Source organism: Nelusetta ayraudi, unplaced genomic scaffold, assembly GCF_046127955.1.
Source record: "Nelusetta ayraudi isolate G7.1 ecotype Tasmania unplaced genomic scaffold, CSIRO-AGI_Nayr_v1 ptg000007l, whole genome shotgun sequence".
NCBI classification, from domain to species: Eukaryota; Metazoa; Chordata; class Actinopteri; order Tetraodontiformes; family Monacanthidae; genus Nelusetta; species Nelusetta ayraudi.
Genome location: NW_027466057.1, coordinates 3,262,501 through 3,284,881, shown reverse-complemented (window position 1 = coordinate 3,284,881; position 22,381 = coordinate 3,262,501). Strand labels below are relative to the sequence as shown.

The 22,381-nt window shown below is 50.3% G+C and overlaps 1 protein-coding gene across 3 annotated transcripts in view; it reads left to right on the top strand.

Moving 5' to 3' along the window:
• Nucleotides 1-4,137: 4,137 nt before the first annotated feature.
• Nucleotides 4,138-22,381, top strand: part of rps6ka1 (ribosomal protein S6 kinase a, polypeptide 1) — a 377,179-nt gene continuing 358,935 nt past the window's right edge. The window contains exons 1-2 of one of the 3 annotated variants that reach the window (XM_076017899.1): nt 4,138-4,840; nt 12,166-12,210. In XM_076017899.1, coding sequence (XP_075874014.1) covers nt 4,778-4,840; nt 12,166-12,210 — 108 coding nt within the window. In that variant the 5' untranslated portion in view covers nt 4,138-4,777. The remainder of the gene's footprint in view (nt 4,841-12,165; nt 12,211-22,381) is intronic. The other 2 variants (XM_076017897.1, XM_076017898.1) reach the window with 2 other exon arrangements.

Here is a 22,381-nt window from a genome sequence, read left to right as displayed (position 1 = left end):
TAGTTTGTGATTCTTACCAGCTTACTTGCCTCACATAAACACCGCCATCAATCCAGCCGCCCGCTGCCTCGTGACGTTCAAAGTTCCTTTCACGTTGAACGATTACCTCATTTGAAAACGCTCACTCTTAAAGGAGCCAGCCGCACCATAAACAGGCCCTGTTGTAGCCTAGCAGAATTCCAGCATCCGCAGTTGTCTGAGCTCACTTGATGACACTCGGTGGGGAAGGGATGACAGGGAAGCATTGTTTGTCACACCTTCTGCATGTGCGCTGCTGAATGTTTGAGAGGATCAGAGGTAAAAGGGCAACGCCTGATGAAAAAGCCTGTGGCATAAAAGAGCTGCCTTCTGATATCTGGCACCCCCTGCTGTTATCCTCTTTGAAGCGACACAAACACACGCACGCGCAAGAGTCCGAGGGAGGGGAATGCGGCAGTACGGCAGTTAGCATAAACGGCATAGCGTTGCAGTGCGCGCTGCATTATGTGCCGTGTGATGACAATGTGCAAAGCTTGAAGAAAGTGTCTTTTGTGAAGGGGTAGAATGCAGAGACGAGGTGAAGTGATTTGCCTGCCTGCCATCTGTCGCTCCAGTCGACGGGTTGACTTACAGCGTGAAGGGGAACCGTTTGATTCGTCCCCTCTCATCGTTTCAGCAGCAGCTTTAAGGGGAAACGTGCTTACACACGTGGCAAACGGCGCTTTGATCTTTCGCGGACGGCCGATGAAACCCTGTTTTTCTGTCGTGGAGGAGAGACGCGCTCCGCTTCGAGCGACAGAGAGCAGATTGTCAGGGTGCTAGACCTACCGAATCATTGCCAAATCTTTGATCAGGGTGAGGCTAATGGACTGCAAAAATTCTTGCCCGGCTTTGCTTGGGAGGAAAAAAAAAAAAATCATATTTGCTCTGCAGTTTTATACCCGTGACAGCGACTTTGCATTTATTTATTTCAATGTGAGGTTTGCTTATGTCGCATTCCTGTATTCTGGTATTTATGTAACGTTACAAAAACAGCAGCTGACAACATGGGAAAGAGGCCGACAGGGCTGTCACAGGCTAGCTATTCATCGCCGTGGGGCTCCATCGCTTGGAAACAGAACCAGGAATCAAACACCATACCATACCATACCACTTTATTTATATAAAATTTAGATAGGGTTCCAGCAGGTCGGAGAGGTCGGCCAGGCTGTTTAAAAGCAAACAATAACATTTTAAAATCAATCTTAAAATGTACAGGAAGCCAATGGAGGGAGGCCGGTACAGGGGTGATCTGCTTTTTCTTCCGTGTACCGGTTTGCAGACGAGCAGCAGCGTTCGGGACTAGTCGTAAGCGAGAGATGGAGGCCCGACTGACACCAACGCGCAAGGCATTGCAAAAGTCAAGGCGGGATGTCATAAAAGCATGCGTGACAGTTTCAAAAACAGAACGCAATAAAAAAAAAAAAGTTTAACCTTAGACAACCTCCTAAGCTGGAAAAAGCTCTTTCCCACTACAGTATGTATTAATCTGTTTGTCCGTCTTTAGGTCAGAGTCGATTTTTACCCCTGGAATGGTGACAGTAGGCTTCACGAAAGGTTCAACGGTGCCCAGATCAGCAGGAAAATCTCTTATAGCTTTGAAAAGCCCAAAGAGGAAAACAGCCCGTGTCCATGAAAGTAAATTGTGACAACGGCTCCCTCCTGTTCACGCCTACATAGGCGCCGTGACCACCCTCTGTCCACAACGATTCCACATTCCAGTAAGCCAGATGACGACATAACATGGGCACACTGCTATATTGCATTGTGCCATGTCCTAACGATTGCGTGCTGGTGTTTGAGTAAAGGGTCGGAAAAGGGAGCGGCAGAATCAGAGTGAGCTGCAAGACGCCGCACCGTCTGAAAATGTCAAGTCTTTCAAGTCCGGGTGCTGCTTATCAGCCGGAGTTTGCATGTATTTACATTTCAATAGCGGCTCTTACTCCTCCTGAGCATTCTTCCAGCGTCCTCAAACATCCTCCCCTCCTCCTCCTCCTCCTCCTCCTCCTCCACCTCCTCTTCCTGCTCTCCGCATCAGTTCATTCATGACACTGGGCCAGGGAGACCCTCGCCTCACTTAGCGTGTCGCGCGGCGACATGGGCTGAGTCACATTACCCATGATGCATTGTTATCTAGCCCAAGGTGCAGGGGAGTGTGTGTGTGTGTGTGTGTGTGTGTGTGTGTGTGTGTGGGGGGGGGGGGGGGGGGGGTGAGGGGGGTTGTCCCCAGAGCCTCTGTCGGCGCTATGGGAGACACCTCTGAGTCACCGCCGACGTCATCAGAGGACAGACCCCCCGCCCCTGCAGTCGGGTTAATAATGTAGAGCACGTCTTGGAACTGCGTCACGTCAACCCCTGTTAACACCGCTCACATTTGCATGAAGCCGTTTCCTTAAGGCCACCGGTGAGCCTCGCATTAATGGTAAAAGCGCATCTCTTCAGTCAGGGCTTTTCATATGTTGACGATGACCTTGCTGTCAGTTCCCATCTTCTTCTTAACCACGCGGTCAAATGTACCAAGTGGATATCAGACACAATCAACACCCGGTGATAATAAATGCGATTAATAATTAATTAGTGGTGTTTTCCTGTGCACATAAGCCGCGGGAAGGGAAGCATCAGCAGGTACCGCGTGGGTCGACCTAGCACCTGCTTAGGCGTCAACAAGGCAGATCGATGGTTCGATAAGCGAGCTCAGAGGATGCGGTGACTTTGACCCAGCGACGTGATCGTGACGAACGAAACCTAACGGTGCAAGACGAGGCGACAGTTTCTCCCCCCCCGACAACCCGAAGTCACAGGAAGGCTTCGCGTTGCCACGAGACGTGCACAGAAAACAGAAGATAGCCAAAGCCGATCGAAAGGATAAGATAAGAACATACGTATATGTAAAAAAAACTGCGAGTGTTTGCAATTGTTTTGTTTGTCCTTGAAGGGCCTAGAAGCGGCTCTTGGATGCGGTGCTGCTTCGGTGTTCATCGTGTTGATTCATATATTTGAGAAGACTGGCAGGCGTTATTTAAAACAGCAATAATGTTGTTGTGTTTTACTTGATTTATTTGTTCAAAATGTGGTATTGACAAATCCTGCTCTTTGAATAATGTCGACCACTACCTACACAGTCTGAGAGGTTGAGCAAGTATGTGGATGCACGTGGATGCCATGGATGAGCAAACGCACAAGCTTGTGCGGCAGAATTTTGCACTTGGTTTCCCAAGACCGTCCGCATGGCTCGGGCAGCCGTCCTGTGTGTGCGTGTTGCCGTTTCATCTGCGTATGAATCCAAAGTTGATCTGATCCGCTCGCGGCTGCCCGCCGCTCTGCCTAGTTTCCATTAGTAACCGAAGCTGGCCAACAGCAAAAATCCACTTGGCAATGAATGAAGTGCGGAGGGGGAAGAGTACAAGGACCATCACAAGAGCTGTTGTCAATGAAAAGAGCATTTGCATCAATGCGCTGCCCTGGACTGAATCGAGCAGCGCTCCGTCACGATTCCAGACAAAAAAAAAAGAAAGAAAAGATTCAGTCCCTTCCATTCTTTATGTCGTATTTATTGTGTAATCTGTGTTATGCAATCGGTGCAAAAGTGTGTTGTTTTTAGACCGAGGGGAAGTGGTTATGTGACTCTGAGGGCAACTTGCAATAAATATATTCTCATAAAGCCTAAAAAAATAAATAAAAGAAGCATGCTGCAGTTTGTGGAAAAACACAGGTGGAAAGCAGGGGGGGAATTTCTTGTGCAATCCAATCGCCCTGCAGCGCCATAATTCTTCTCACAATCTAGGTTCTCCTTTGCAGCCATCTTCTATTTAAAAATGCCGCAGTTTATTAACGGATAAACTGGCGTGTGTCCTTTGGACGCGGTTGCATTTTGCCAGCCGCTGCTGCTACTGCAGCAGCAACGGGTATTTAATAAAAGGGGTGGGGGGGGGGGGGGGGGGGGGGGCAGAGAGAGAAGAGTGGCCCTGGTTTTGCATTACGTCGTTGCAGTTCCACCATTGGCCAGATGATGGCGTGGTCGGACCTGGGCGGAACATACATCGAATAAAGGGGGCTGGATGAAATCCTGTCGGAGTCTGCCAATAATAGCCCGAGTTGGAGCGCGCTCGTACTACGGAGCCACACGGAGGTCTCAGTCAGCGCGCATCGCGCACACTCACCACACCAGACACACACACATACACACACACACACGCACGCACGCACGCACACACACACATATATACAACACACGCTGGTTCGAGGCGGGAGGAGAAACTCGGCGGACGGATTCGAACCTTTCTCGAGAGGCGAGAAGAGGAACGCGGAGATCGGATACGCCGTCGACTGCGAGGACGTAGCGGGCTCCGAGGCGAACAGCCCCCGTGAAGGGATCCACACCCGTCGGGCTCGGCTCTCATTTCCGCCCGCCCTCTCTTGTCAAAAAGCGCCCCCCCTAGCCCGAAAACTCCCGAGGATCCGACTCGGGTTGTTGAGGCTGTTTCTGCTGTTTCCTCTCGGACACATTCACTTCAAGAGAAAACCCAAAACAAGTGGGACACGCGACGTCAGCACCAGGGGAGGTTATTATTTTATTTTATTTTTTTTATTCGTCAATTTCAAATTTTTTTGTGTGAAAGAAAACCCCGGTGGCCGTCAGTGCAAGCCCCAGCGAGCCCGGCGCCAAAGAAACCTTGTGAGAAGACTTTGGGATTCGGAGCGAAGGAGCCGCACTTGACAGCAGGACACCGAGGGAGAGAACAGAAATCCCTGCGCGAAGATGCCTCTCGCACAGATCTCGGAGCCATGGCCCACGATGGAACTAGTGCAGCTCGAGCAAGAGGTACCGGGGGATGGGGACGGGGATGGGGGGGTTGGGGTGGGTGGCGGAGGGGGTTGAAATATTGTCGAATCACTTCTTGGCGGCAGTGTGGTCCCATCCAGGTGTTCAAAACCAGTGTAAAGTAGTGCGCGGTTTTGATTCTCAGCTCCCACTTCCGAGAGTTGGTTGGTTCACGTCAAAGTTGTACACGTGCTGCTTGACGTGACATGGTTTTTTTTGATCGATAACGCTCAACGGATGTGCGGTGGTTTTTTTTTGTTGATTTTTAAAAAAAAATGCATCACGTTTTTTTTTCTTTTTTTTTCTTTTTTTTTCTAATACGTCAACACGTGATATAGCTACAAACCGGAAGTCCGCGGTTTCAGTTCAGTGGAGACTCGTCAGGGCCGATGAACGACTGTCTTCCTGTGTCATAATTATTATCTTGGCAGAGACAGACACTTAAGACTGGCCCTGACTGAACCCCGACCCAGGTTATAAACCCGATACCGTCCCATCTTTCACTTCAACGACTTTGCGAGCATATCGAAAAGCCTTGAGCCAAACAAGAGAGTCTCTCCTCCTGCTGCAGGACAACAGTTTATTGCGACGGTTACAGAAGGTCAGGGTCAGTTTGACTCGTGGTGTCAGCCCGTTTATTGTCTCGCAGGTCGCACAACTCGAGAAGAGCGAGCATTTTGACATTCCTCGACTCGGTTTGAGTTGCCAGGTTTTGCAGCCTCCCTTTGTTGATATTCCCACATCTATAAACATAATAGATTATGCGGTTCAAATTATGACTCCACAAAGCCTGTGTTTATTAAAATAAGTCCTTATTCACACACTTTGTGGGCATAGCCTTTTAAAAATAAGGTCAGGCTCTAACCTCACACAGTTGTTGGTTTTTTTCAGATCTTCCATAATGATGCACAGTGACTCTACCAACATTTTTTTTTTGGCAGCAATATGAGTCTCAAATGCCAAGCATGTCAGTGAGCTCGGTTCTACCGAGATTTGGGTCTTGACTCTGCATCCTGCCTCTTTCCGAGTGTGCCTGCAATGTGCAGCTCTGGAAAACATCTCTTTGTGATGTCAGTTCCGAGACCGAACCTGGTTTTTGTCTCCTTCCAGACTTGCAGAAGGTCCAAGAAAGCATTGGCTTCAGTCGCTTGTTGTGGCAGCTACAGATGGCTACATATTGGGACTGTTCTCTGGAGATCTATCTTGGTTTTAAACTAAAAAACTGCTGGACTCTCAAATATAATATTTCAGCATCCCCCCCCCCCCCCCCCCCCAGATAACTCTCTGTTAGAAAGACATCTGCGGCTTAACCTTCTCCCATGATGTTGCTCACCGTGTGTGATTTGATGTCGGATCCCTATTCATGACCATCTCATTTGGCTTCAATCGAGCACTTCTGATGAATATGCATCATTTTCGCAGGAGGGCCTGTGTGAAAACAGTCTCTGTCGCATTATACAGCCGCTGTTAGAGTCCTCTGCTTTTTAACCCGTCTGTCGTTGAAGGCGAAGCCGGGTTGGAGAACCCTGGACTCAGTCTCATCTCACTGACACCGTAAAACAGCCAAACAAGACATCAGCCCATTTTGAAAATGATCAGCTTGAGTGCTAATGAGCTGGCTATTGGTTAACCTCACAGGCAGGTGTTTGGCTCCTCCCTCAATAGGTCAACCAGGGAAAGGGTCCACATTAACTTGGCCGAAAGGTGAACGGTAGCGTCTTTGCTACTGACCACCATGAGAAGGGATCTACCACTGTCAATAAATCAATTCCCGCCCCCGCGTCTGTGCAGTGCGGACACGGGCGGCGAGTTAAATGGGTCCACCGAGCTGCAAACAAAAACCCGAGTCATTCAGCGGATGCGGCAGCCTCGTAACCGAATCCCAGGAAATTAGTGAGAGATGATGGCAGTCAGATGTGGTCGCCTCATTTAACTTGCGCGCTAATTTGGGAGTACCAAATGACTGGAGGATTAATAAGTCCCGGCTCGTCGAGCCGCTCATTTGAACGGGCGCTTCTGGTGTTGAGGAATCACTCATCTTGCGGCTGCAGCTGTTAATTTGTGGAGTCGAGGCCGAACAGGATGGTCGGTAAAAGTGCAGCTCGCCGCCGCCGCTAACGTGGATGTTCCTGCTACTCTGCGGCGCGCCGGGGTTGGCCGAGCCCAGTTTTCACAGGCGGGAGCAGATGGTGGTGCGGAAACCTGCGAAAAAGCGCTAACTTTCGTACCGTGAAAAGAGCCAGCCTTCGTATGCTGAATATCTAGGGCCAGATTTCTGGCGTCGGCGTCGCCTCCGTTACGCTCATGCGCCGCGTGCTAATATTCACTTCACGCGGATAATATTTGTTCCCGTGTCTCAGCGACCGGCTGCCAAAATCCAATATTTATGAGCGATTTTGCCGGCCAGTGCCACTCGCGGTGGGATCGCTGCCATTCATCTGCGTCACCAGCCTACCGACCAGCTGCACACTTTGGCTTTTTTTTTTATGCGTTGGTAGAGGGAGAGTGAGAGAGTGAGAGGGAGAAAGGCCTTGTTCAGACTGCCAGCCAAAATCTGATTTATAGCCCATCCAGATTGAAACCGGATGGCTCTTTTATAGTCTGAACAGTCACAAATCACATCAAATCCGATTTTTGCAAGACAGATTGAAACCACCTTCGGGAGGTAGTTCCAAATCGCATTTGGACAGACGCGTCTCAGTGTGAACAGCGGCAAACACATCAATCGGTTTTGTCTGTCTGACTCAATGCGTTAGACCAGAGAGCGCCATTCCAGGTGCGGAGCTGTAACGTGATGAAGAAGTAGAAAACCCCAGTTCCTGGACAGAGGAGGACACTCATTGCCTCATCAGTGTGTGGGATGATAGCTCCATTCAAGCCAAGCTCCAGGGCATGTATCGCAACACGTGCTGCTGTCGCAATGATATGATGTCACACACTACACGTGCTGGACGACGCCTCCGCTCTGATGTTGTAGCTACAGCAACCTGTCAGATGGGTCAATGAATATGGTCCAGTCTGAACAGAGCCAGATTCCATTTGGACACTTGCTAAGAACAGTGTGGACAGTCAGCCCTAGAAATCGGATTTGAGAAGGAATCTGATTTGAATCCGATTCGCCTGCAGTCTGAACGCAGCCAAAGTCCACTCGGGGCTTCAGTCGAATTGGAACTGAGCAGGAGGAGAAAAGTGAGGGAGTGCATGAAGCTGGAGTCAGCAGGGCCACACCAAGGGGGGGAACGTTTTTGGGCGGGTGGGAGGCGCTACGTTCCTGGGGTCAGCCCGGTCATGTGGACAGATGGGCCGGGTCGAGTGGTGCAGAATTTGAGAAAGCAGAGTGCTTTTTATTGTCCTACCACCACCCACTGCACCGTTCTCATGGGTCCCGACAGCTGATCAGATCCTAGATTTGATTGACCGGTTGCTTTTGTTCATGTCTCCTTAGCCACTGTTATGAATCAACTTGTCCCCTGTCCCCTTCCTTCCCAGTCCAATTGACTCACAAGTCCTCCGCTCAGTTCCGCTTTGTCCAGAATTGACTTAACACACGCACTTCATTTCCTGCACGTCCCCTCGCTCGCCTTCTCCTAATTCTCGACTCTTGAAGAAGTTTTGTATCGGAGCCAGCCCTTGAAACCCAGGTGTTGAGCTGTGGCGCGCTGATTCACGGTGGCAAAGTGTTGCCTTTATGTAACTTTCAAAAACTGAAGTGATTCACGCTCGCCGTAGCTCAAGGGCACTGACGATAACGTTCCGCTCCGCAGACGGAATCGGACAAAGATAAAGGGCCGACGTTTCTGAAGTTTTTGGAAACAAGTTTTCACTTGTCAATCTTGCATATCAAGTAATTCAATTCAGTCCAGGTCGCAGTGGCAACCTAACCTGACACTGCTAGCTTAGGTTTGCCCCGCTACCTGACGCTCACACGCGGCGTTTTCGTCCGTCTGCACTTCATTGTTTCTTATCTTTATAAGCTCGCCGCTTACGTTTTTTTTTACAGCTCGAGTTTCTAATCCAAAAAAACCCAACAATGGCACCTTCCTTTGTCCGTCAGATCACACAGAAGCGGGACGCGCCGGGACGGAGCCATTTCCACAACGAGATAAAGAAGTCGAGCGTTGAATTTATCAGGGAGCAAGTCAAGTCACGAACTCTCTCACTCTCCTAAGTTCTGTCTTGCAGCCGCAAAGTTTACATATTATGCCCATGCGTTTGCAAGACAAACCCAATCACAGCTAAACGGTGATGATACAGCAGTGCCGCAGCAGCAGCAGCAGCCGGCGGGGAGCAGCCGGCTGGAATTTGCTTCACTTATTATGTAAGTCGGCAGCGTGGAGGAGACGGCAGGGTTAACAGGCGGAATGTGTACCTCTGTAGCCAGGCGTGGTCAGCGGCGCACACTGGGGCACTGTGTGTGTGTGTGCGTGTGTGCCCGTGCGCGTTGAAGTTCCCCAGTTTGTACTTTGCTCTGCAGGGCTTGTGTGTGCGCTCGCGCCGCTGCAGGCTTAGATAATCTGGGCGTGACCCGCCGAACACCTGAGCAGCTCCTCGGTGGGCACGCTGTTACACAACCCTTTGCAACCACAAGTGCCCTCGTGCACTCAGGCCTCTTGGTTTCTGTCTCTTTATAGCACAAGGCAGATTCCCCCCCCCCCCAGTTGCAGTCCGGAATCAGGGCTGTCCGATCCAATCTCGTACCTTTTTCCCTCATCGCGCCGTTGGGGAAGAACGATAGAAAGGTAGAAATAGCCTTTGCTCCCTGGCCGGCCTTGACTGGCGACAGAGCAACTGGTGAACGATGCTCATTGGCGAGCTTACGAGAAATTTAGCTGCGATAGAACTCCGGCGCAATGAGAGCGGTTATTGTGTTTTCCTAGTTGCCTGGTTACGAGGGCCGAGCCGCTCCAATCAAGCTGTTAAAACTGCTTTTATCTGAGTGCACGAGCACGGTGGCGGCTCAAAGACCTCGTTTTTTTTTTTTTTTTACTTTGGCGTAATCACGTGGCAACACCTGCAAATAATTAAAAGGAGTTCCTCCTGCTGGAGCCGCTTTGACCCGCTTCGTTTGCGCCTCCAAAAGTTTCTGAGTGCCGCCCCCTCCCCCCTCGTTTCAGGAGCACGTTTGGGTCGGCAGGCGCTTCCTGCGCGTCGCATGCCTGCGCTCTCGTGGAGAGAAGCCCAGGGGGCGGTGGGGTGGGGGGCGGGCGGCGGCGGCGTTAACTGGGCCACTCGGCTCAGCCGTGCGAAGCTAATGAGGTCGAAATGTGTTGAGCTGCGACGTCGGCAAAGGCACCGCTGACCACATGCACCAAACTTTCTAGTGGAAGGATCCCTGCTGCTGGTGGTGGTGTGCCAGGGCAGACCACACACACACACACACACACACACCTCACCAAAGGGGGGGACTGGTTGCCGGGCTGTGAAACATCTTCATTCCTTCAGCGTCACGCAGGAATGCAAACACGACTGCCAGCGTAGCTCGGCCGAGCAAACGAATGGAGATCGTGATTGGAGGCCTCGTCTGTGCTTCTCGCCGTCGCCAAGTGGAGAAGCAGAGCCAGCCAGCTGGGGCGGACCGGCCCAGCTGCCTAGCGGTTGTACGTAGGGAGATGAGATCAGTATGCGATTTAATATCAATCTAAATTTCCTTAACATGCAGCATGCATGTTTAAAAAAAAAACAAAAAATAAAAAATGAGACTGTGTGATCTTAGACATTTTGTTGACCATTAGTGACAATAATGTATATATATATATGAGACCCCCATAGGGCTGTGCGATTAATCGATTTTAAATCAAAATCGGATTTATTAGTCAAGATGAAAATTCTTGCTTCCGGGCTGTGCGCCTCTTATTTTACAAAATGTGAAAGTTTTGCACTTTATTTATTCGTCTTTGTTCACCATAAAAGAAAAGCCTCTTATTTTTAAAGTGATGTTCGGTGAAAGACGGTTGAGGTTGTCACTTTATCCACAGGGGGATTCATTTGTGTTTGCTTCCTAAGTTTTCACTTTATTCCCAAATAAGGGAACTTCATCTTTGTTTGTGTAGAAGCTGTTCATCTTCAAGGGAAGTTTGGTGAAAGTGAGTCTCTCACTTCATTAATCCCAAGGGATTCGTCTTTGTTTGGTCAGGAAGCCTGTAAATGTTGTCACTTTACTAAACCCAAGGAGGCTTTACAGCTGCACTTCATTCCCAATCGGGAAATTTGTTTGCTATTATTCTTTAAAAATAAAGATAAAATATTTGAAATAATTTATTCAATTAATTTTATTCGAAATCTGCATTTTATTTTTGTCCAAAATCACCCGGCCCTAGACCCCCTTTATTTTTTTGCCTCGAGGCTTTCAGGGGGTCTCATAGGTTAATCAGGGGGGTCTGACCGCCTGGGACCCCCCTGTATATTTCACACTGGACCCGGAGCCGGCCTGCAGCTCCGTCTCTGCGCGACGCTGGCAGAAGGCTGCGGGGTCGCCGAGGTCGGCGCTGCCATTGTGTCCGCCGGCCGCCTTGTTCCGCGCAAAAGTTCCAGAGGAAGAAGGAAGAAGGAAGAGCGAAGCCCCGGGAGGACGTAAACAATCTGGGGAGGGTTCGCTGCTCTGAATTGGGAAAAAAAAAAAAAAAGAAAATAACAAAGAGGCGAGTTTTGACTGAGGGAGCGCTCGGCCTCGGCTTTGGCGGCGTTGTGGCTCGATGGAGGCGATTATTGCTTTTCTCTCGCTGACGTCTCCGAGGCGGCGGGGAAAACGAACCCCCAAGAAATTCTTCACCCTAATAAAAACATCTAACTGAGAGTCTTTGCTCGCGGGTGACGGGAAGCAGATCGGCCGTCTGCCTTTTGTTTCCGCAGTCCAGACCCACAGGCGTCTGGTTGAATCTCAGCAGAAAGTTTGGAGTTTAGCCGCCGCCCGCCGCCGCCGCCGCCCGAGTGCCGGGAAGCACGCGTCGGGGTCTTACTGACACCTCCCCTCCCCGCCACCGTCGTCTCCCCAATAACAATGATTATTCTGCGGGAGACGCACCCGGTGGGCAAGACGGGGACGGCGGATGTTTTTGCTGTTCCTGTGTCAGCCTCAGATTATTGGCTCTGCCAGCCGAGGAGCAGAGTGCCGGATACAGAGGCCTGCCGCCTGCCGCCGCCGCCGCCGCCGCCCACGCAGTCTTGCAAATGTTCACCCTTCCTCTTGCTTTTCTGTGTCTACACTACACACACACACACACACACACACACACACACACACACACACACACACACACGCCGATGCTGTGTGATATTATGCGCCCTTGCCAGCTCTGACTGAGTCTCACGTCTGCTCCTCTCCACAGAACGGCCAGAGCACCGCCGAGGACGGAGTCACGCCTGCTGTCAAGGTACAGGAACGACGCACACGTGCACCCCGTCTGCGCTCGTGACTCACAAAACGCAGCGAAAAATGCAGCCAATACATTAGAAGGCAGCGCATAATTCTCTTTACCGCTCCTGTTTGTGTTTGTCCACGCCGGCCAGCGAACAGAAGGCAAAAAAAAATTTCTCTTTAAAACGTTTTCCTTTTTATTTTTTATTTCTTTTTGAGCCCGTTCCTCCACAGAAGTCCCCGTTGGTTATGCAGATGTGTTGTGTCTGCGTCCAGCCAACGGGGGCCCCTGTTGCGTGTCCTCGCGCGCGCTCCCCGCACATCCGCGAGTATACACAAACACGCCGTGAGAATCACCGAGTCAGCCCTTTTACTTCCCTGCCCCCCCCGCCACCTCCAGCGGCCCCCCCTGCTTCATTGTCCAGCTGTGAAACATGATCCCGTTTCCTCCTGTGTGTGTCTCTGTGTCTGTATTAAAACGCTGGCAGAGGCCGAGGATTTGTTGCTCCTGTTCTTTTTTTTTTTTTTTTTTTTTCCTTCGTCTTCTTCTTCCTCTTCATCTCCTCCTCGGCCGGAGTCTGAAGAGCGTGTCGGCTTTGCTGTCGGCTTAGAACAATGTGCTGCGACTGAGGCGAGGGCTGATTGCGCCGGGCCGCTCGAAGACGTTAACGTCTCATGGCGAAGGGAACGTCACGCAGCTCCGAGTTGTGCGAAGGGAAGGAGTCGGAACGCAATCAGGAAGGATTGGGCCCCGTCGTAAAGTTGGCAACATTACACAACCCACCTCCTATCATGTGACAACAGTTTTTTTGAAAGTGAATTTCTCTTTCTCCTTCACTTGGTCTCTAATTTTTTTTTGAACTTTTTGACAAAGCCAAAGATTCCATAGATTGGATGTAGCCCCTTATGTAAACACAAAATTTCACATAAAATGACATAAAATTTAAATTCAAGTAAGACAAAGTCTGATCGGTCCATCACCTTTCACATCATCAGGTGAATCGGTTCAGAATCCTTAAAGATCCCCTATGATGCAACCTTCACTATAGCAATATGTTTTTAAGGTGCACATGGACACATGAAGTGTGTCATTTCAGTGTGTGTGTGCATGTGTGTGTGTTCAAAGAGTGTTTTTTTTTAAACTGACCCCTTTGTGATGCCAAGTGCAAACACCACAGGAAGCTAAAACTTGCCTCTTTTTTTTTTCCAAAAGCTGCAAACAGAGGGCTAAATATTCTGCAAATCTATGTTGATTTTTTTCCCTCTTATTTATTTTCTGATGCTTCGTCATGCCGTCTGCTGCAGGATGAAAAACAAAAGATGAGAGTAAACGATGGACGGTTGTGCTGTGGGACCTCTGAGCATTGCTGCGGCCCGGCTGCCGTTGTCATTTTCCACTTCACGTCGTGTCCTAATTGATTGGGGGGAGGGGGGGAAGAACCAAAGTAATCCGATCATTTGTGTAATCTTGTTAATTAGCATGCCTGTTAATGTGGCTGCTGGACTTTCCTCCTGCCAGTCGAGACCGAGGATCCCTGCTGTGTGTGTGTGTGTGTGTGTGTGTGTGTGTGTGTGTGTGTGTGTGTGTGTGTGTGTGTGTGTGTGTGTGTGTGTGTGTGTGTGTGTGTGTGTGTGTGTGTGTGTGTGTGTGTGTGAAAGCCATGTATAATGCGCATTGTTTGAGATTTTATTAGGTTTTCATTTGAAATGCCTCTCCTCCTGCTGATGCACTGGCAGCAGCCGTACCCACCCCCCCACCCCCCTCCAGGCTCTCTGGCACCGTGCGGCCAAGACAATTGAAACCTGTCGCTGGCGCTGGATCGATGCTGAGCTGCAGTTTTAAAGGGCCGGGGAATCTGATAATGGACGCTGTTATCTACTCCAGCCAAGGGAGTTACCTGGCTCCAACAGCCCTAATGGTGGGCGATGAGGGTAATGATTGATGCCAGAGAGGGCACATGTTGCCCTTGCCGCCCCGTAACCAAAACCGAAATAGTCTTTTAAAAAATGGTCAAGTGTCCGTCGTCCTCGTTTGGGTTGGGGAGCTTTGTGTGTGTGTGTGTGTGTGTGTGTGTCCTCCGCCGCACCCCAGGCGCTAATGAGCCTCCTCGCTGCCTCTTTAGTCAGGGGTGGTGGAGGTGATGCGGGGGAGGCGGCGGCACTGTTGAACTCACGGTGGAGCTGCTCTCGATACCTCCCAAGGCTCCTCCTGAGCCGCTGACCCAGCAGGAGAGGTGACAGCAGCAGGCAACTCCTCCGAGTCTCAGCCTGCCGATGTTGTTTTGCAGGCGACTCAAAAATAAGCTTTTTTTTTTTTTTTTTTGGCTGCATTGATGAATAATAATGCCTCAGACTTTTACTTTTACTGGGGGGGAAAAACGGCTGCATGAATCTGAATTCTGAAGTGGATACTCACTGTGGTCCACTTTTTTTTGTTGAATGAATGTTAAAATTCATCTTCTGATGCACGCTTATGACAGCCAGGTGCATTAGTGGGGTGTTAAACAGGCAAGCGGAGAATGAAAGAATTAAAAAGAGGACGAATGCAGGATTACGTTTTTTATTTTGTTTATTCAACCTTTATTTAACCAGGTAGATCCCGTTGAGATGGAGAACCAACATAGGCAGCAGCAAATAGCAGCAAAGACAATAAACAAAAGACAATAGACAAAAGCCTTTTTACCCGGTATGCAAATACATATCATAGATTTAGATTATTAGAGCATGAGAATAAACCTGTAAACCTCGGACGTGCCGCGGGTGTGGCGAGAGCGTCAGTGATTGGCTCTGATGTATTGACGCGGTGATGTCACGGCAGGGCGGCTCGTCTCCCCCCCAACCCCCCCCACCATCCCTCCCCCGCTGCTTCGTGTTGTTGCTGCGGAGCGGCAATTTACGGTCGGTGGCAATCAGCCAGGCTGATCTTCTGCTGCGACAAATCACATCACCCTCACCGTCCTCCCCCGACGTCGAGGGGAAAGATTATAGGATGAAAGTAACGGCCGCCGCAGCAGCAGCAGCAGCAGCAGCAGCAACAGGAGCCGCTGGAGAAAACCGGCAAAAAGCGCAGGCGCATGGACGGAAATGCTAAGTCACCTCTCGGCTAGCGTGCATCTGCTGGCCAGCCTTCGGTTTCGACTCATTTCCCTGAGCTCCAGTTCAGCGTTCACATTTTCCTCTTTTTTTTAAAAAAAAAATCTTCCTTTTTTCTCAGCGTGCCCTTGGCCAGTCGTCGGCAAACAGTTATTTTTTCCCTTTTGCTTTCCTGTAATATCGTCTGCAAGGATCGAGAAACTGTGATTCTTCAATAACATGCGCATCCCACAGTTTTTGCTCTAGTTCTTGTGTGTGGCCCTCGATGGACCGAGTGACGCTAGGCCCCGGTGGGGGGGGGGAGAGGAGCGAAAGAGAGAGACGGGGTGGGGGAGTGGGGGCAGTGAGTGAACTGCTGCAGGGTCACCCAGTTCAGATCCAAGATGGAGAGACGGGGCCATCCAGAACCAGAAGAAGAAATTCTAAGTGGCTCTCTCGCACTTTGCAGACCCGCTCATGGAGCCGCGATTTGCACCTCGGCTTGGTGCGTCCATCGCATCGAGACCCGCAGCCTTGTTGTTCATGGGAGTGTTGATCAGAGAGAGTGGGGGTGGGGGGTGGGGGTTGGGCTCGGGGTGGCGCTGGGTGTCGAGTGTTTCCAGCCCTGATTAAATATTTACCAGTGGTAAGAGCGCGTAGGCAGGGACTGCAGCTTTACACGATGAGGTTTTTGACCTCCGGGCTGCCGTACACAGAGAGAGAGAGAGATGGAGAGAGAGAGAGACAGAGAGAGAGAGAGAAAGAGTTGTTGGTCCGGCCGCCCGGCGGCGAGTCAGGAAATGGGTAAAGCGGAGGCTGCCAAGCCTCGTGGCGTTGTGTGCGTGTGTGTGTGTGTGTGTGTGTGTGTGTGTCGTAGTCATGGCAACGGCTCTCACTTTGATTCACGACGCTGACCTGACACTGGGTTTATGTCGCCGCGCTCCAGGACGTGCTCGACGCCGATTGGTTTGGGAAAACGCGGCTCCCGGCTTTGTATTATACTCCATGCCAAGGCCTTCTCACGGGACAGCGGCGGCTGCTAAGTTGCTGTTACGCTGTGTTCACACCACCGGCGGCGGAGCATGAGGCTGCCGCCACCGCCGCCAGTGGGAAGCTGCTGGGAGAAGGTGAAGCCAGAAGCGGGAGAGACTGACAGTCCAGTGGTCAGATTTTAGATTGCGGCGCTCATTCGCTCACCCTCCCTCCCTCTCCCGAACTTGCCAGTGAACTACTGTGGCCTGCGCGCTCAAACCTGGATGCCTCGTCCACCTTCTTCTTCGTTGGTTAATTTGAGGACGCAAGCGTTCACCCAAAATACGAAACAGGCTCTCAGGTGGACTGGATGGTCCGCACAAAAAAGCTGGCAGCTAACTGGGAGCAAGACCCTTGCTATATTCTTATATATAAATAAGAACCGTTCTATGGGTAGAAAAATCTAATGATTTTAATTTTACTGCAAGTGAACACTTTTATTAATACATTTACATGCAGTAAATGTAGCTTTTACCAATTAAAAAAAAAATCAGAAATCAGGCCAAACTTTACACACTGGACATTTAAATGACCAATTTCTTTCACAGCGCTCCTCGAGGAGGAAGGTTGGCTGTGTTGCTCGGTATTGGAAGCTAAATATTAAACTATGCCTCTTGTTTTATTGACTTAACCTTTGCTGCAGAGTTCTCCGTTCGTTCAAGGCAAGATGTAATACCACTTGCACACTATTGGCTTATACAGTAAGTCACAGCCAGCAGACATACAGTGAGCTAAATCGAAGCTTAAATCGCTTATGACGGGGTTGCTAGCTAAAAGCTGTTGTTGTCAACACTGGTTAGGTTAGCTTTTGCTTTGCTTGTTTTGTGTTTTACTGCCTCACTGCAGCAGTGCTGCGGACGGCTGTTTTCAGTCAACTGAGCTAAACGGCTCTCTGCTTTATTTCCAGGCGAAACGTTTAGATTTCTGCGATTTTCTTTGATTAAATCAAGGCCTTAAATAGCCTACAAGCATTTTTTTCCTGCATGTCATGTCATGCCGCCTTCACTTCCTGCCTGTTTGTCTGGTTGGGAGATTTGTGCGCTCTGAGTGCTTTCGAGCTGCTAAATCCACTGAACTCGTCCCAAGACGCCGCAGGGCGGAAAGACGCGAGGAAAGAGGGGAGAGAGAGACGCAGAGAAATTGGTTTTATATTGTCTCTTTCAGTTTTTGTCTATTTCTCATTGGCTCAGTTTATCCGCTTCCTCTCCTCCCAGCTGGCGCCCCCCCCCCCTTCCCCCGGGGGGGCTGTTTTCCGTTGTTACCTCTTGATGAGATGCATCCTTTCCTTCTCAATTTGCCCCACTTCCTGCTCCCTTTTGGGTTTTGCTGACTAATGAAAGGAGCCAAATTGAGCATGCGCTGGCCAGAGCAAGTCTTTTTTTTTTTTTTTTTTTGCGGCTTCTCGCCCCGGAGCTCCTGCTGAAGCTCGCAGCCGCAGTGGGATGACGTTGTGTTGCAACACTTTCGCTGCCAGAGAGCTGGAGATTGCAACACTTGGAAAATCTGTTGATCCGCATCTGTTCTCGTAATTCGTCGCCAGATGTGCTGCCACCGCTACCTGGACGTGAAAAACAAGATTTCAGCCTTGCGTAATCCGCTTCATATCGTCCAGCACGAATGTCAGTTTCTGCCTCCTCCGGCCTATCAACGAGCGGCTAATTCGCCCGACGGTCGTCTGAGTTCTGCAGGAGGCGGCTCGAGGGTGTGAATGTAAATAAAAAGAAAGTGGAGGACGACAGCCGAGAGCTGGAGGGGGGGGGGGGGGGTTTAATGAATGTGACGAATTTGCCAGCGGTGAGCATGTAAAGTGCTCCGTATCAGAAGCGGTCAAGCGGCGTGGTGCAATCTCTGCCGTCTGAGTCACCACTTGGCCGCCGGGCCGAGCCGGGCCGAGCCGGGCACCAGCCCGAGGTGTCCAGCCAGGAGGGTGTGGACACGCCTCGCGTCCTCCAGCGAGCCCGACGCTTCGACGGCGTTCCGCCGCAGGGGCGGTGGGCGGCGGCCTAGGAAGGGGGCGGGGTTTGTGGAGGGCGCTAAATAGAATAAAGCGATTGTATCACTTTTCAGGATGTGGCCTCAGGCCACATGTTAGAGTGCTGCTGTCTAGTCAGTGTGTGTGTGTGTTTCTACGTGCAGGTGCAGTTTCCTGAAGCGATAAATCCATTTTGCTATAAAATGCTGCAGCTGCTGAGAACCTTCTTATTTCGTGTGTGTGTGTGTGTGTGTGTGTGTGTGTGTGTGTGTGTGTGTGTGTGTGTGTGTGTGTGTGTGTGTGTGTGTGTGTGTGTGTGTGTGTCCTGTCCTTTGAGATCTGTGTCTCTTTGACTGAAATAAGGTGCAGCGGCTGGAGGCGACGAAAAATGCCCACTTTTGTTTTTTTTTTAAGGGGAGGAAGCGCTGACGCACGTGAGGTTGGCGCAGATTTCAGAGGTGACATTGGGAGCATCTGTCATGTCCTGCATGCGGCTCCGACGCACACACACACACACACACTGTAACCAGGGCTTGTAGGTTCACGTCACCTCTCCCCTGCCGACGGCTCTGAAGTTCGCCGGGTTTTTTTTTTTTTTTTTTCTCCTCTTCCTTCCTCGTCTCGTCCTGTCGTGTCACCTGGAGGGGAACGGCGGCGGCGTGTTAGGCGCAGGCATCAGCCTCTAATGCAATAATGTAAAGCCTCCCTCCCCCTCCTTCCCCCCTCGCGCCTTCCCGGCTCCCGACGTGACTCAGCTTGCAATGCGGCCGGAAGCCGGCGGATCGAGTGTCGCTGCCCACCGCGTCTTGTTTTACCTCCTTTCACCTCGTCGCACTTAATATTCTCCCGCTTTCATGTCCGAGCAGCCGGGTTGATTCACGTGCAGGAATCCACTTTTTATGATCATAGGGGGTGAGGGATGAAAGGCCGAGCCGCAGCCTGAAAGTGGCATCAGTCGCTCCCAAAGTCGTCACAGAAGCGATATTATAATAATAATAATAATAATAATAACGATGATAAATCCCAGCCTGCAAACAAACTGCCGCCGCTCTGTAAACAGTCTGTTTGCTGCGGCGGGGTTTTGAAGTTGGTTCCCGTTGTCGCGCAAATTGGATTTTATGGGATTAGAGTCTAATCTCACTCATGGAGAGGAAGTCCTGGAGCAGCAGGTAGCAGGGGTTCTTTTTTTTTTTTTTTTTTTTTCTTTTCAAATGACCGCAGTGACACCAGACTCCACGGTGTGGATGAGAAACCGCGCTGATTCCACAGTTGCGTCATTCGTCTCTTGGACGTTGGCATCAAATGATCTGCATTTTGATCTGATTCGCACGTGAGCGTCGTGTGCGCAGCGCCGTCAGTGGTGTGGTGGGAATGACGCTGCGTGTGTGCACAGAGTGTTCCTCCCTCCTCTCCACGAGTTTGTCACCCCTGCTGTGAGAATTCAAGGCGGCTGCTGGCTGGCTGGGAGACTTGTGATCTGCAGGAGCCTTGTAGTCGCTTCAGGTTTGATTCAAGATAAAAAGAAAAAAGAAAAGAGAAAAAAATTGCACGGTGCGCTGAAGGACCTTGGTGTGAATGCGCACCAGCAGCGCTTTGCCCCTGAAAAGACAAATTACATGGCTGCATCGGATATTTTCAGGAAGAGCTGCACTCTGTATTCTCGGACTCCCATCACTGTCAGGCCAGAAAGCAGACGTGTCATCTTACAGTGGAGAGCTGCTGGAGCAGCGCTGGGCAGCCAGGGTCTGATGACTGAGGGTGATCAGGCACAGATGAGTGGTTTGAAACTACACCGCCGATGACGGCAGCCAGATGCTGGTATTGGAACATAAGGCCTGGTGTGATATTGGTCTGAGGCAATCGCTACGGAAGCGTATTGCATTCACTTGGCAAATAAAAAAAACAACAACTGTTTTTCAGTGTAATTATTTCTGTTTTTCGTGCTAATTTTTTTCCGCCCTGTTTTTTTTATTTTTTTTTTATTTTGAAATCCCACGAGAAAACAGTAGACAGGCATGGATGTGCTCTACGGTGGTGACACATGACAATGCTTTTTATTAACCCTGCAATATGCCGTAGTGCCTCACAAATTATTTTATTATAATTATATACAATTATATACATATTTAATAAATTGTACTTCTTAATATGTGTCCGCGATATGGAAACAAAGCCCGAAAACTAAACCCCAGACAGGTGTCGCTTCCACTGGGCGACAAGGTCAAGTCGAGCTAACGCACGATGAGTAATAGATAAACAAATAAACCAGGGCTCACGGGTGTTTATATCCAATTGGAAGCTAATTAACGACGATCTGACGCCACCTTAATGGGAGGGCCGTCACAGCAGGCCGGTGCGGCCGTGCGGAAAACAGCCCTGTCGTCAAAGCTGGACGCGCTGTGTTGTCGTCTTCTGTTGCGATGGCCAGCGGAAAAACCCGGCCTCGCAGTCTGCTCGGCGCTCGCCAGAAAAGATGGCCGACGTCATTCGCGCACTTTGAATAGATCGGCACAAGTCTGCGCCGCACAAACAAACCCACGTCCCCGCAGCGCAGCTCCTGCGTCTGAGGCTGGGAGTCTCGGACCGCCGGTTGTTAGGGAGGCTCACGGACGGGAAGAGTCGGGATTTCAAACGTTCACTTTTGACCTTTTTTTTTTTTTTTTTTGGAACAAGGACAGGCTTGAACACGGCTTTCCATGAAGATGCACCTGAAGCACATTCCTCATTTAGACTAATTCAACCCTAATCGTGCCGCTTCTGCCTTAATTGTCACAGCAGCAGGAGTCCTTCTTGCAGCTGCGCGCTGGTTGCGAGGTGCTGTTTTCAAGCAGTCGGGATTTTTCACTTGATAAGTGCCGTGGCCGCTGAGAGAGCTGATGATTAGCTGGAGTGTTTTGCCTCTCTGGAAGCTAATTACAGTCCTCCTTCAGGCATCTGCTGCCGCGGATAAAACCCCTGGGCTGCCTGAGGATTTCTTAAAGTGGTTGGTAATGACTTTCCTCCAGGATGACGGAGAGCCTAGGAGGCCGTCCGCAGCCACCTGACGGTGTTTACATCACGCGTAAAGATTATTTCATCATCATTTTATGTTGTCCCCCCCCCCCCCCACACAACAGTAATTCACTTATCTTTTGCATTTGTTCAGATCAGGTCCCTCGACGTCTTTATCGGCTGACCTTTAACTGGGAAATGTTTATTTTCCAAATAATCATTGAAGCTCTTTTTGACATTTTGAACCTTTTCAGAGTTAATCTATGCAAAACGGCGCCCGCCGCTCTGAAGGTGGACCGTGTAATCGGTCGACCGAATCACCTGGGACCAGTTTAGGCAATTCAATATTCCACGTCCGCTGACGGTTATGCTGAAGAGACCAGTTAAAAATGTAAAATCTCGCAGAACAAGATTTTAGGAGAATCACGGCTAATGCGCTTCACACCATTCAATGGAAACGCCTGCAAATCGCAATTGTGCTTTGTCAAAATTTCAGAAATGCAACTTTTATTTTGCGAAAAACCGTTAAGGAAACGCAGCTAATGACACTCCTCAAATTTTCTACCGTATTTGTATTAAATTGTTGTATTAAATCAAAAGCGAGAAACCGTTAAATCAACGTGAGCAAAGTGTCCTCGCGAATCAGCCGAGCTGCTGCCGGCCCTGTGTCTCCCGCCTCCCCCTCCGATTAGCATGTCACTTTTAAAAGGCGGCCAGGTGCGGCTTATTTGATTAGCTTTTTGCAAGCAGGGCTCATGTGATGCAACCAGACCGGGCTGTTATTGCCTCTTAGCGGCGGTTTGACGCAACAGTGAGAAAGTGGGGGTATATTTAAAAACAAATAAATCATAAATAAAAAAATATCCCGGCTGTTACAGCACATGGAAATTGTGTCAGAGTGACGCACTTGGCCGACTCTGGCGCGTCACATGACAACAGGGAACCCTGAGGACGCGCCCACCTACACTCACTGTACGGCCTGCGCGCTCACCCCTCCCCCGCCCGCCCCCCCGCCAAATGAGAAAGAGCAGCGAGGCCTGACGATGCCCTCGCTGTCATTTTGCGGCGTTCACGCTGCAGCTCCTCGCTTTAACTTCCCCTCCTTTATCTTCCATCACGA